The 14,429-nt window shown below is 39.6% G+C and overlaps 1 protein-coding gene across 4 annotated transcripts in view; it reads right to left on the bottom strand.

Annotated features, from left to right (window-relative positions):
- The window catches only part of ODAD2 (outer dynein arm docking complex subunit 2), a 200,514-nt gene that overhangs the window by 75,551 nt on the left and 110,534 nt on the right, over positions 1-14,429 (bottom strand). For all 4 annotated transcript variants that reach the window (XM_022580690.3, XM_089906303.1, XM_089906304.1 and 1 more), the window contains 2 exons: positions 6,954-7,142; positions 5,591-5,812 (listed from right to left, as the gene is read on the bottom strand). In XM_022580690.3, the coding sequence (XP_022436398.2) occupies positions 5,591-5,812; positions 6,954-7,142 (411 nt within the window). The remainder of the gene's footprint in view (positions 1-5,590; positions 5,813-6,953; positions 7,143-14,429) is intronic.

Here is a 14,429-nt window from a genome sequence, read left to right on the forward strand (position 1 = left end):
CGATACAGTTGCGAACAGCTCTGCTTCCATGTTCCCAAGGTTTTGTAATGACACAGACCCTGGGCTGACACTTTGGAGAAGGAAGTCTGTGTGAAACCATAGAGAGGGTAAGGACTGGATTATTCCTACCCATTGTATGCATCAGAGCAGGGGGTTTATTAGTTCCTATAGAAGAGATGCTTGCCGGGAGAGCCTCTACCACAAGGATTATTTTTCATCATAACTGACGGCTTAGCAGTATTCAAACACAAACCCTTTGGAAACCTACTCTTCCTTTGGCTTCTAGGGCTCCTGGTTAACGGGCTGACTTCCTGAGTTTGCTTTGACAGTTCTTCTTCCTGGTTTACATGCTTCGTGAGTAAAAATGTAGACATTTCCCAGGCTTCTCTAAACTCCCAGCCAAAAAAATCTTATCCACCCTCATTCATGGCTTAACACCTCTCCAATGATACTTCCGGAATCTGCCCTCTCTCCTGTCTCTAGACTATGCTGTGGAACAAGAAAACCACTAACCACCTGCTGAGAACTTGAAATGTGGCCAGTCCAAATTGAGATGTATCGTAAGTGTAAAAACACACACCAGATTTTGAAGATTTAGCACCAAAAAAAGATAATGTAAAGTATTAGTATTTTATTATATTGATTCATGTTGAAATAATATCTTGGGTGTACTGGGTTAAATATATTACTAAAATTAATTTTACCTGTTTCTTTACCTTTTCTTTAATTGGGGCTACTAGAAAATATAATATTACACATGTGGCTCACATTACATTTCTACTGGATAGCATTGCCCTAGACCTAAAATTCAAACTGACCATTTAAATAGAACACATTATGACCGATGTGAGGGGATACATCACTGTGGTTTTGATTTGCATTTCTCTAATGATTAGTGATGTTGAGCATCCTTTCACGTGTTTGTTGGTAATCTGTATATCTTCTTTGGAGAAATGTCTATTTAGGTCTTCCACCCATTTTTGTATTGGGTTGTTTGGGTTTTTTTTGATATCGAGCTGCATGAGCTGCTTGTAAATTTTGGAGATTAATCCTTTGTCACTTGCTTCATTTGCAAATATTTTCTCCCATTCTGATGGTTGTCTTCTGGTCTTGTTTATGGTTTCCTTTGCTGTGCAAAAGCTTTGAAGTTTCATTAGGTCCCATTTGTTTATTTTTGTTTTTATTTCCATTTCTCTAGGAGGTGGGTCAAAAAGGATCTTGCTGTGATGTATGTCCTAGAGTGTTCTGCCTATGTTTTCCTCTAAGAGTTTTATAGTGTCTGGCCTTACATTTAGGTCTTTAATCCATTTTGAGTTTATTTTTGTGTATGGTGTTAGGAAGTGTTCTAATTTCATTCTTTTACATGTAGCTGTCCAGTTTTCCCAGCACCCCTTATTGAAGAGGCTGTCTTTTCTCCATTGTATAGTCTTGCCTCCTTTATCAAAGATAAGGTGACCATATGTGCGTGGGTTTTGATGTAAAACATAAATAAATAAAATTTTAAAAAAATAATAAATAGAACACATTAGAAACTGGACTTAATTTATTCCAGACCCTCAAAACTGCTCCTTCTCTGTTACTACAGAATAAACACCAGTTGGCACTCACAGATACACTGCATAATGTCAGCTGCTACTGTTGAGGAAATTGTACAGGGAAAGAGCTAACTCTAGAATAAATTACTTATGAACAGGGTGACAGGATGACTCTGGTAACTGTCAAAGAACCTGTCCACATTGCTCATGGGCAGCTGCTGCAGGAATGTTTGCAGGACTAGGAAATAACTCTATACAGCTGTGCCTTGGTGTCCAAGGGGGATTGGTCCCAGGACCCCCAAGGATACCAAAATCCACGGATGTTCAAGTCCCTCATATAAAGTGATGTAGTATTTACATATAACCTACACACATTGTCCTGTGTACTTTAATTTTTTACTGAGGTATAGCTGATTTACAATATTATATTAGCTTCAGATTGTGACACAGTGATTCACAATTTTTAAAGATTATATTCCATTATAGTTATTATAAAATATTGGCTCTATTCCCTGTGCTGTGCAGTAGATCCTTGCAGCTTATCTATTTTATACCTAGTAGTTTTGCCACTTTTAAATCCCCACACCTATCTCGCCCCTCCCCCCTTCTTTCTCCCCTCCACTTACCACTAGTGTATTCTGTTACCTGTGAGTCTGTTTCTTTTTTGTCATATTCACTAGTTTGTTGCATTTTTCAGATTCCATATATGTCATAACATACAGTATTTGTCTTCCTGTCTGACTTATTTCACTCAGCATAATGCCCTCCAAGTCCATCCATGTTGTTGCAAATGGCAGAATTTCATTCTTTTTTATGGCTGAGTAATATTCTATTGTGTATATATACATTGTGTGCATATATATATATCACATCCTCTTATCCATTCATCTGTTGATGGACATTTAGGTTGCATCCATATCTTGGCAATTGCAAATAATGCTGCTATGAACATTGGGGTGCATGTATCTTTTCAAATTAGTGTTTTCATTTTCTTTAGATATATACCCAGGAGTGGAATTGCTGGGTCATATGGTAGTTCTATTTTTAGTTTTTTGAGGAACCCCCATTCTGTTTTCCATAGTGGCTGCACCAATTTACATTCCCACCAACAGTGCCAGAGGGTTCCCTTTTCTCCACCCTCTCCAGCATTTGATATTTGTGGTCTTTTTGATGATAGCCATTCTGACAGGTGTGAGGTGATATCTCATTATGGGTTTTTTTTGGGTTTTTTGGGGGGGTACGCGGGCCTCTCATTGCTGCGGCCCCTCCCGCTGCGGAGCACAGGCCCCGGACGCACAGGCCCAGCGGCCATGGCCCACGGGCCCAGCCACTCCAAGGCATGTGGGACCCTGTCGGACCAGGGCACGAACCCACGTCCCCTGCCTCGGCAGGCAGACCCCCAACCACTGCGCCACCAGGGAAGCCCCTCATTGTGGTTTTGATTTGCATTTCTCTGATGATTAATGATGTTGAGCATCTTTTCATGTGCCTGTTGGCCACTTGTATGTCTTTAAATCATCTCTGGATTATTTATAATACCAAATACAATGTAAATGCTATGTAAATAGCTGTAAATACAATGTAAATGCTATGTAAATAGCTGTAAATACAATGTAAATGCTATGTAAATACAATGTAAATGCTACGTAAATAGCTGTAAATACAATGTAAATGCTATGTAAATAGCTGTAAATACAATGTAAATGCTACGTAAATAGCTGTAAATACAATGTAAATGCTATGTAAATTGTTGCCAGCACATGTGGCAAATTCCAGTTTTGCTTTTTGGAACTTGCTGGAATTTTTTTTCTGAATATTTTCGGTCTGTGGTTGGTTGAATCTGCAGATGTGGAACCCACCAATACGAAGGGCCGACTAAGCATTTGACTAGAGAGGTGCTGTAGCATTTAGGAACAAAAATAGTCAGGGATTTGCCAAAATAGTGGATAAAGTTCATACGCATTTGAAGTCAGAAATGTTAGCAGTTACACAGCGTGACAATTCACTGCAGGGACCTTAACCACCCTGACGCGCCACATATTTTCTTGCATTGTCGTAGCTAATGGAATCTTCCTCTTCACCTAGCCTGAAGACTGGAGTAATTTCTGACTCAACACTTTCCTTTATTCCCCATATCCAAGCAACTACCAAACCCCACTGGATTCTACAAACACCCACTACACTACATCCACATTTTCTACCTCAAAACCAAAGAAGGGACACAGATCCTTATGCTTCCCCAACAGCCGCCTGAGGGAGAGCGCACCATGAGGCCAGCCTCTGTTCGTGACAGAGTAGCCTACAGCAAACTTACAAGAATCGGTTCTTTACACTTATCCTCCAGTAGAAATAGCACGCAGTCAGGAATGCCGATGGGCAAGACAGAGAGGCCCTCCACATACCCTTAGATGACCCGGGAAAGGGTCTCAAGAGCAACAAACCAAACTTTCTCTGTTTTTCTCTATCCTGTCCCCTCACCCTCATCATTTTTATTGCTTTATTCTTTTATTTATATAAGCTGTGTGGGTGGGTGAACACAGTTTCAACATTTTTCATAGCAGAATACAATTCATAAATTATTTTGGATTACCTACTGACTTGTATTAGGAGAAATAATTGAGAGTTGCACATATACCTGGCATATATGTCAAATGAATGGTAACACGTAAACCTATTAAATTTGAAAACTTTCTGAGTAGTCTAGAAATTCTGCTCTTAAACTGACAATTGTCTAAGCATGTTACGTCAGACACTTTATCAGGCTACTTAAATTTATAGCTTCATTTCTTTAAAAGTCTTTAGGTTGTGCATATTAGATTGTCCTTGTTCAATAACAGAACGTATAATTTTAAATTAGAAAATCTTCTTTTTTGAAGTGTGAACATAATCACATAGAAGTGATGACATTTTTATCATTCTTTAGTAACTTGAAGTGAACATTCCAGTATATTTTTTTATAATTAACTTTAAAAAATTAGTGCTTAGTTTAAAAGGTGCTTTTTATGCCAGTTTTTTGCTTGAAAAAATTAATATGGCCTAACCTATGTGCTGAAAAAATGGATTTATAATGGAAAAGTTGACACATTTAAATGTAAACTGGGTTTAATTTCAGAAAAATTAACATCGTATTCTTCAGCTATAATAGGTTTAAAGGATAAATTAATGGCCTCAAAAAATTACCAACTGGCATTCTAAGAGTCATTCCTCCATAGATGTTTCATATTCAGCATATGTAAGTTTGACAAGATATGATTAACTTAAGATTTTATTAGCTTTTGTCTAAAAGATCAAGCTAATGTAAATGCAGCTGGCTGTCAGAGGCTCCAAACTGAGGTAACAGACAGTAAAATTACATTGTACAAGGAAACAAGCCATAGAAGAGAGCTAGAATTTGAAATCAATTTTTCCTAATACTTGTAAGCTGTTCATGTACTCTTAAGTATTTTTCTGTCTGTTGTCATCAAAACACTCCACTCAGAATAAGCTCTAGGTGGTTTCCAATGTATAGATATATCAAAGTCTACGCGCAGAAACTTTCCCACCTGGATATTAGTTAAAGGCTAAGAAAATTTGATGCACAGTTTTTTGTTGCTGTTTTTTTTAAAAAAACATGTCTTTGAATTGGTTCTTTCCTTGTGGTTAAGGCTGGCAAGACTGTCTAGTTGCTATTTGTCAGCTCCTTTGCTGTGCATTTGGTGTCTGTATTTTATTATTTAAGTGCTAAGTAAATAAAATATTAAACAGAATTATGAATACCACTGATTATTCATGCACTATACATTTTCTTTAATCCAATTCAGATTATGGAACTTGTACTTATTTAACTGAGTTCATTTTATAGTTTTCAATTTAGAAAAATTCTGTCTCCACGCAACTTTTCTGCAGCACAAATCATGATAAATGATAACACATGGCTCATTTGCAGCCGTGATGCAACAGGTGGGCAGTTTTGTGTGTTCAAATACCCCTTTCAGTAAAACCTTAACATCACTTAAGTTTCTTTCCAACCTACATTGACATAACTTGAACTAAACCACGAAGTTGGTCAACAGTACCTTCACTGCGCCATTCTCATGCATGGTGATGCAGTTATCGGCATCTTCTGAAAGCTGGTACAAGGCTTGGGCTGTCGCTCTGTGCACGTTGGTGTCATTTGATTTCAGGTACCACACTAATGGAGCCACTGCCTTGTGCTCGCCAAAGGCCACTCTGTTTCTGCCCCACATACAGCAACGTGAAATGGCTTCTGCTAGATGACGTCTCAGTGTATCATCATTCTGCACAAGGAGAATGGATTATGGTATGTGCATCATAATGACCCTGTGATACTTTTGCTCTAGGTGTTTATTACACACTGGCTGCTCAGGTGGTGTCTTGCTGGGAACTAGTATTCTGGTGGGTCACCAATGCATCAAGGTTCAATCCTGCATTTTCTTTTTATGAACTGAGTGGAGTGCGTGCAGGTAAAGGCAATCAGGTGTCTGGCATTAGTTATTTGCTCAAGGCTCAATTTCCTTTTGAGCAAGTCTACTCACAACGCAGAGCTACAGATCAGCGAGTGGCCAAGTAATAAAAACAACTAAGGAGTACTGGACACTCTTAAGGGAGCCTGCCAGATAAGTGGGGGAAGTGGATTAATTCTACCTCTTCACCTTAGGAATACTTCCACATCAGGAATACACCTTGGTTCCCAAGAGGGAGAAGACAATGCAGCAGACGAGGACAGGTTTTGAGTCTGCCATTTTCCTTTCTGTATTGTTTACGCAGACCACATACTTCTTTCTGGATGTAATTACCTCATACAGATATAATACAACTGAATAACACCATAATTTTCTGTCTATTAATTGTACTGTTCTCTTGATTCAGGTCACAACTTGGTGTCCTTAACTGAAACTGGCAGATATTCTCAGGAATTTAGTATTAGACTGGCCCAAAAGTCTTCTAGACCAAGCAGGCTTCCAATCATTGAATTTCTGCTCCACGGCTTTTCTGCCAAGTTCAAGCTATGCTCAAATACCTCTGGTCATGGTGAAGTCATTATCTCTCAAGCCTGCTTGTTCTATCTGGCACAACTCTGGGTAAACAATACAGCGATTGCCAAAACCTTCTAGCTCAAGAATGCCATCGACCCAAGCTTGCTAAGCTGGGAGAGGAGCATTTAACTTCTAAAGTTGGCATGAACAATTATCTTAAGGCTCGTAATAACGACGATGGTGATGATTTCAGTTTGAAATATACTTTCACATTTATTAGTCTCAGAGAAACTAAAATGAATTCACTAAAATCTCATACCTCACAAGTGACAGATATTAAACTTGAATCCAGGTCTCTGGATTTTAAGCTCATTGTTTTTGCTACTACACCGTGATATCTTATGACAATATACATTTTGAAATAAAAAGATACATTACTTACTGTATTTGCTAGTTTGGACAATAAAGGGACAACTCCATGATCTGTGATAACAGCTAAATTTTCTTGATCTTTTGCTATATTGGTAATAGCAGCACATACACTCGCCAAAACTTCTTTATTATCTGATTTCAGTAAATTGACAACAAGTTCCAAACCACCAACAAAGGAACGAACCATCTCTCCAGCATCCTAGATAACAATAAAAATAAAGATGATATCAAAAATAAACCTATGTTTAGCATTTTTTTTTAAAAGCACAAAGTAATGATAAGGCTGTGAGGTATACCTTCGGCGTGAAAAAAATTCAATCTATATGTCATATATTTACATGTTATGTTATACACACATACATACATGTAGGTATGTATGTACAACACATACACAGAGACAGGTCCGTTTCCACAAATGTGTATTGAACAACTATTACGTGAGAGTCACTGTGATAACTACTGGGGATATAGAAGTTAACAAAACACATTGAGTCTTATTATTGCAGTAGTTATGTTCTATTAAATCATCACAGAAACAGAATTAGCTAATACTGAACCATTGCTACTAGGGGAGATACAGGGCTAGCTTCCTGCAAGCCTCTGGTCACATTGTCACGAACTGATCAAAATATAACCTTGTTTTATGTGTGCTTCTGTTTAAAGACATCTCATTTCATATGCGTTAATTCATTAACATTGAACCCATAGACAATATACACTGTAACTCATGCCTGAATGAAGCTTATCTAGCACATGTATTTTCTCCATAAGGCATATCACAGCTTTCTTGCACTTAGGAACACTAGACTGCACTTCAGTACTATGCATGGGGGCCATTTTCAACAGTGAAACCAACAAAAAACACAGAAATGTGGAAAACGTGGCACTAAGCAGACTGCACAACGGAGGCTTACTGATGGTCCAAGGGCGGAGACAAGCGGGCAGAGCACCAGCTTGCTCAACCCCCACTGAGACTGAGTGTGTCGGGCAACTTAAAATTGTACTTTTCTGTGCATGTCCAAGAATGACAGAGAAAGTGCCCTGAGTGCTGATTTGGGAGTTACAAAAAATGTGAGCAAGTAGGTGACTCCCCAGATAGAATCCGGGAACAACATGGACTGACTGTGAATACTCTTTAGCCACCACGTTGCTACAACCTAGTGGGGAAGATGGGCATTAGGAAGCTACAAGTAGACCGAGTAGCGTTAATGGGGAAGAGGGAAAGACACTACAAATACGTGTGACAAGGGACTCTTGGCTGGTGTAAAGATTCAAGGAGTGCCCCTCCACCATGATGTTTGCCAGCTGAGACCTCAGGGGTGAGGGGTTATCCAGTGTGAAGGAGATTCTGGGTGAGGAACCGAGAGTGGGAGACAAGGTACTTTTTTCTAGGTCAGGATGGTTAGAGCATAAAATAGGAGAGGGATAATGGGAGACCATAAGACTCGCTTCGGTGGCATTCGAAAGCCGCTGAAGAGGCTTATTAACTGTCTGTGGGGAAGCAGGAGAGGCGATTTTCTCCATTTTGCCTCACGGAAGGTCCCTCAAGATTGCAGGGTTGGGGCAAAGAATGGTGTTCGGGACTCAGGCTGTTTCACAAGTTCAGGTAACAGGTGGTGGTGGTTTGGAGGAGGTGATGGTCCAGCCTGGAGAGAAGGGTGTGGACTTGTGAGGGTTAACTGGAGAAGATAAGGACGAGTGACTCAATTCCCATGCTTCTGACTTGCCCTAGTGGTGTTGATAATGTTGGAAAGTGGGGTTTTGTTTTGTTTTCTTGGTGTGGGAAAGGGTGGTGTTAGGTAACAGAAGAAGTACCCACAAGACATTTAAGTGGAGGGTTCCACTTAAGGAGTCAGTTGGCTTTGCGGCTCTGGGGCTCAGGAGTGAACACCAGGCTAGAGGTAGAGACTTGGAAGTCATCAGCATAAAGACCGTAACTGAGGTAGTGAGAAAAAGCGGGCTTTCTGTCCCGGTATGGCCATGTGGGCAGAGACAAGGAATTTGTCAGAGGAACCTGGAGATAGATGGCGAAACAGAAACCCCACCTCCCCTGGTGCTGGACAGCGGCTGCGTGATGTCCACCAATTACCGGGCTCCGTGGTTTTCTCAAACAACAGAAATTCACATCTTTTGAGCATCAACTATATGTCAGGCACTTTGTGCATAAGTTATCTCAGTTAAACCTCCAAATAACCATGCAAAGTAGATACTGTTTTTCCATTTTTGATTTTAAAAACTGAGGTTCAAAGATGTTCAATCTCATAAACTAGATTGTATCACTCATGACGGCAGGGGCCATGCCTTAGTAAACTCCGTGATCCTTATAAATCATGAATCTGATCTACTCATCCCCATACCTCCCCAGTCCTTCCATAGCTCCCCCACCCTTAGGATAAAATCCCAACTCCACACATGCTTTACAGCCCTTCCCAGTGCACCCTTGGGTTCCCTGCCTCGCCCTCCCTAACTTGAGCCCCTTTCCCCAGCCCCACACACACCCTAAGCCAGTGGCTCCCCAGAGGAGCTAACAGCCAGAATCTTGAAATGTTCTCTGAGAATGTAGTTCAGCAAGTCTGGGCTGGGGCCTGTAAAAAAAAAATCTGATTCTTTAAAAACTCTCCTGGTGAGTCTGAACTTCAACCAATATTGGAAGCACTGTTTATGCATTAGTCCTTCGTTTTACGTCCTCAGATGTGCTGCCTGCGTGTCTCCATGCCTTTGCACGTGCCCTTTTGTCTGCTTTCCTATTGGCTTGGGGATTCCTACACATCCTCAGCTACTAGCTAATGTGCCATTTTCTTCGGGAAGCCTTTCCTGAACCTCAAGTCTGAGCTAAGCTGCTCCTCCTATAATACCTGGTTCTTCTCTGTTTATTTTTTTATTTTTTAATTTATTTTATTTATTATCTATTTTGGGGTCTTAGTTGCTGTGTGTGGGCTTTCTCTAGTTGCGGCGAGCAGGGGCCACTCTTTGCTGGGGTGCCTGGGCCTCTCACTGTGGTGGCTTCTCCCATAGAGAAGCATGGGCCCTAGGCGCGTGGGCTTCAGTAGTTGCAGCACACAGGCTCAGTAGTTGTGGCTTGCAGGCTCTAGAGCGCAGGCTCAGTAGCTGTGGCGCACAGGCCTAGCTGCTCTGCGGCATGCTGGATCTTCCCGGACCAGGGCCCAAACCCGCGTCCCCTGCATTGGCAGGCGGACTCTCAACTACTGTGCCACCAGGGAAGTCCCTCTTCTCTGTTTATAATACTCTATGCAGTATTAGCTTATCTGTTTGCCTTTGACCTTGAACTGTAAGTTCCAGGAGGGCAGGGACTCTGTCTGTCTAGCTCAGTGTTATATGTCCAGTGCCTAAGCCAGTTTCTAACAGTGAGTACATGCTCAATTAACATTTATTGAATTTGATTACATGCAAACTTGCAGCTATGGAAGGAAAATTTTCACTGAGGGTACAACAAACCAAACTAAGCTTCTAGGAAATGATGAAGGAAGGGCCTAAGTCAGGTTCTTCCCAATTTTAAGGGCAAAGCGTCTTTGTCCACAACATGTTGCCTCTCCTGATTGCTAGGTGACATGGTATCAGCAATATTGGTGGGCTTGTTCTCAATGTCAAATTTAAATATAATTTCTGATAGGACACACTTCCTAATTCTGATGTATCAATAAAATTATTTTGACAATATTTAATTGCCATTTTTTCTAAAATTCTACAATAAAGGCTTTTAAGTAAAATACAAAAGAAATTATCCTTCTACATTGTCACCTTATTACACTTCTGTGCTCTAGGGTGCAATCAGGTCAGAAGATTATAAATGTGAATTTATTAACCTCTGGTCAAACATCCAACTTAATTTCATTCAAATTAGTCTTTGAGGTAGTACTTGGTAGTGGTAGTTGTAGTAGTATTTCCACCTTATAGATGAGAAGAACCTCAGAGAAATGAACTAATATGTGAAAAGAAAACTGATAAGCGGCAGAAGTGGGATTTGAATCCAGATATGCCCAACCTTTTCTAAGTGATGTTATATGCATCAATAATCTAATAAATTTATCAACTGTATAATTATCTAACAATTTTTTTCTTGAGAAAAAACTGGAGGAATTCCTGAAAGATGATGGTGGGCACAGTTTTTGAATCTCCCTATGGAAACAGAGCAAGTATTATAGCAAAACAAAAAAGGGACAACACATACAACAATATTCAGCAACTAGATATCTACACCAACCCCCCAATTCAAGCTGATCAGGACAAGTTACCAAGCGCTACAAAGCCCACATGCTCTAAGAAACTCTGAAATCTGCAGGGGAAAAGCAAAGGGAAACCAAATTGTCATTAGGTCACATTGGAAAGCTCAGGAACAGCAACAGAAGCTGGGAGCTGACTTTTCAGGCTCTGATGGATGGATAAGACTAAAATGACACACAGGTATGATGGTGCTAGAATGTTCTATAGGTCTGAGTCCCATGAATTCTTAAAACTGAAGCCCTGTCACAGGACAAAGCCAGCACTGAGGAGAAACTACTGGGGTTGCATCCTAATTGAACAAGGCAAGGGTAACAGGAAGAAGAGAAGAGAAAGTCCAGATAAAAGGAGGGCAAGAGAGCACAGGAGTCTGAGTCTACTCTCCATCACTGTGAAAGTAGCAGACATGGCATCCTAAGAACCATGAAATTAAAAATGCTACCCTGGCCCACATCTCTCTCCTAAAAGACCATGAAAACTCATTTCAATTAAAAATGCACTATATATAAAAAGACCACAGTCAATTTCCATTTGGAGTTACTACAAGAAAAAATGAAAAAAAGAAAATCATAGAAAGTATGATTAGAATTATTAAAGCTCACAAATTAGGTGATTAGTAAAAACCCATTTTTAAAGATCCACAAAAAGTTAGAAATAAAATTAAAATTAATTTTGGAAATAAAAAGTAAACTAGAAGTAACACAAGAATGAATAAACAAAATGGGAAATATCTTTAAATAAACAGAAGATGTGAAAACTCCAAAATGATGGAAAAAGAGCTAACAAAAACTTCAAGAGAACAAACAGGCAGAGAAAATCTAACATATGTACAGTAAGAGCCCCCAAGAAGGAAACAAAGCAATACAAGACAGCAAAATTTTAAAAACTGTAATTCAAGAAAACTCTCTCCTGAAATAAATAAAACCTGAGAATATATTGAAAGGTCACTCAATATACCAGGGAAAACTGGCCCAGAATTGGCTAACATAAAGACAAATACTAGTACAACTGCTGGACAGTAATAAAACAGAAAAAGATTCTTTGGTCTTCTAGGCAAAAAGACCAAGGCACTTCTAAAGAAAATAATAAGCTATTATCCTTAGACTTTCCAACAACAATGTTTATGCAAAGGAAAAGAAAGTAACGTGTGAGCTACTCAAGAGAAAATGTGAAGCAAGGTTCTAACTTCCAAAAGTTTGAAGCCCAATGACCTTCAAGGATAAAACTGTTATAAACATGGATGACTTCAGGGAGTGATGCTAACACAGGCCCTTCCTGAGGCACCTACTTGGGAATGAGTGTCAGACCTCCAAAAAGACTAGAAAGACGTTGACAAAGGGACAGAAGGTTTCTTAAAATCCTTTACTGGCTTCATTTCCTTCAGGATCAGGTCTAAATGACATTCACGTATTTTCCCAACCTCTTCTTTCCCATACTCTTTTGCATAAGCTATATTCCGGCCTCTAGGCTTATTGCTGTTCCCGACGTACCATGTTCTTTTATATCTTTGACCAAGTTATTTTCTTTACCTGGAGTTTAGCCCTACCAAACTACAAACTCCTACTCAGCTCTGAAAACTCTGACTCATCTTTTAATAGCAGCTTAAGTAACAGCTCCTCCATGAAAATTTCCCCACTCCCCTTCTCAGTGTTGGTCACCCCCTGCCTTCCATATTCTTTTCGATGGTTTTGTCCAAAAACCCATTTCCTCATCCTCTCGTGTTTACAAAGTCTTTTTTTTGCAATATATTCTTTTTATATGTTATTTAATAAATATATGACTATATTTTCACATATAATAGAATTTTAATAAAGATAAAATCAAATAAAACAACTATATTTTAGATAGAATTTGTAATCAGTTTTAGTTTTTATTTTTAATTAATTTTTATTGGAGTATAGTTGCTTTACAATGTTGTGTTAGCTTCTACTGCATAGCAAAAGAAATCAGCCAAGTCTTGATTTTGTTTGGTTGTCTAATTCTCACAGACAAGCATCAGGAGAGAGCATCTCTAACCCCAGAGGCCTAAACCTATCCTAGAAGTCGCCTTCCCCTTGCCAATGATTTGCTTAGGGGTGGCCTAGATATGGCCCAGTTGTGGCTAATGACTTCTGAGATGACAACTCAGAAATTTTCTGGAAAAGTTTTCCTATTTATAACAACACTGAGAATGGCAGAACAGAAAGAGGACAAGAGCCTGGTCCTTGAAGACACCGTTGAGCGGTTGAATCAGCTCATCCTAAAATCCGATTTGGCTACTGAAAACCAAAGGCATCTGTAGCTCTTTACTTTTCATCATACTGCAATGATTTTCTCATGGGTCCTCCCCCCATTAACGTGTGAGTTCTTCAAGAGCAGAGACACCTGGTCTTGTTCTTTGACTCTCACTTGGGATGTTGTCTGGTGTCTGTCACTCAGAGGACTTTCAATAAATGTTTGCTGAATTATGAAAAAATAAGGGGACTATAACTTTAAGATACTTAACCACAATCACAAACACTAAAAAGAAAAGAGTGTTATTAGCTCTGTAAGATGGAGTGTAAATGGATCAGATCACTTAGCCTCCCATTCTAGTGACTTCCTGGTTCTCTCACTGCTTTATCAGTGGATCCCGTGAGCCACAGCACTGGGGCAGCGGGGGGAAGAATAACGAGAGTGATCGCACCTGCCTCTGATCCAAGAACTTCCTGAGGTGCATGGTAAGAGACCCAGCGAGCCAGTGTCAGCGAGGTCGTGGGCGTGGCTCACCAAGGTCTCCTAACGTTTCTAATCTGTGGGACAGTGAAGTGTTACACTCAAGCCTACAAGCCCCTCCAAAGTTTATTTGTTTTGAAGGTGAGATTCTTTCTTTCTTTTTTTTTTCCTTTTTAGCTTTAAAGATTTTAGACACATGACTTCTTGCCTCACATAGTTTCTCTGGAAAGGAAGACAGTATATTTGAGGATGGAAAAAGTAATTATTCCACCAAGACTGTCTTTCACTAAATGCTAAGCAGCTGGGAAATCCACCACATTTCCCACCTTCTCATGTGTCTTAATAACTAGTCTTTGCCAACTTCACCAGTGGTACAATATGGGTTATAGACAATTCAAATACTTACCTGTAATGGAAAAATCTTTAATAATAATAATGATAATAGTAATAATAGTAATAGTAAAAAAAAGAAAGAGAAAGACAAATACCATATGATATGACTTATATGTGGAGTCTAAAATATGACACAAATGAACTTATCTATGAAACAAAA

Source organism: Delphinapterus leucas, chromosome 2, assembly GCF_059928025.1.
Source record: "Delphinapterus leucas isolate spDelLeu-1000000601 "Yukka" chromosome 2, BTC_Dleu_Yukka2, whole genome shotgun sequence".
NCBI lineage: Eukaryota > Metazoa > Chordata > Mammalia > Artiodactyla > Monodontidae > Delphinapterus > Delphinapterus leucas.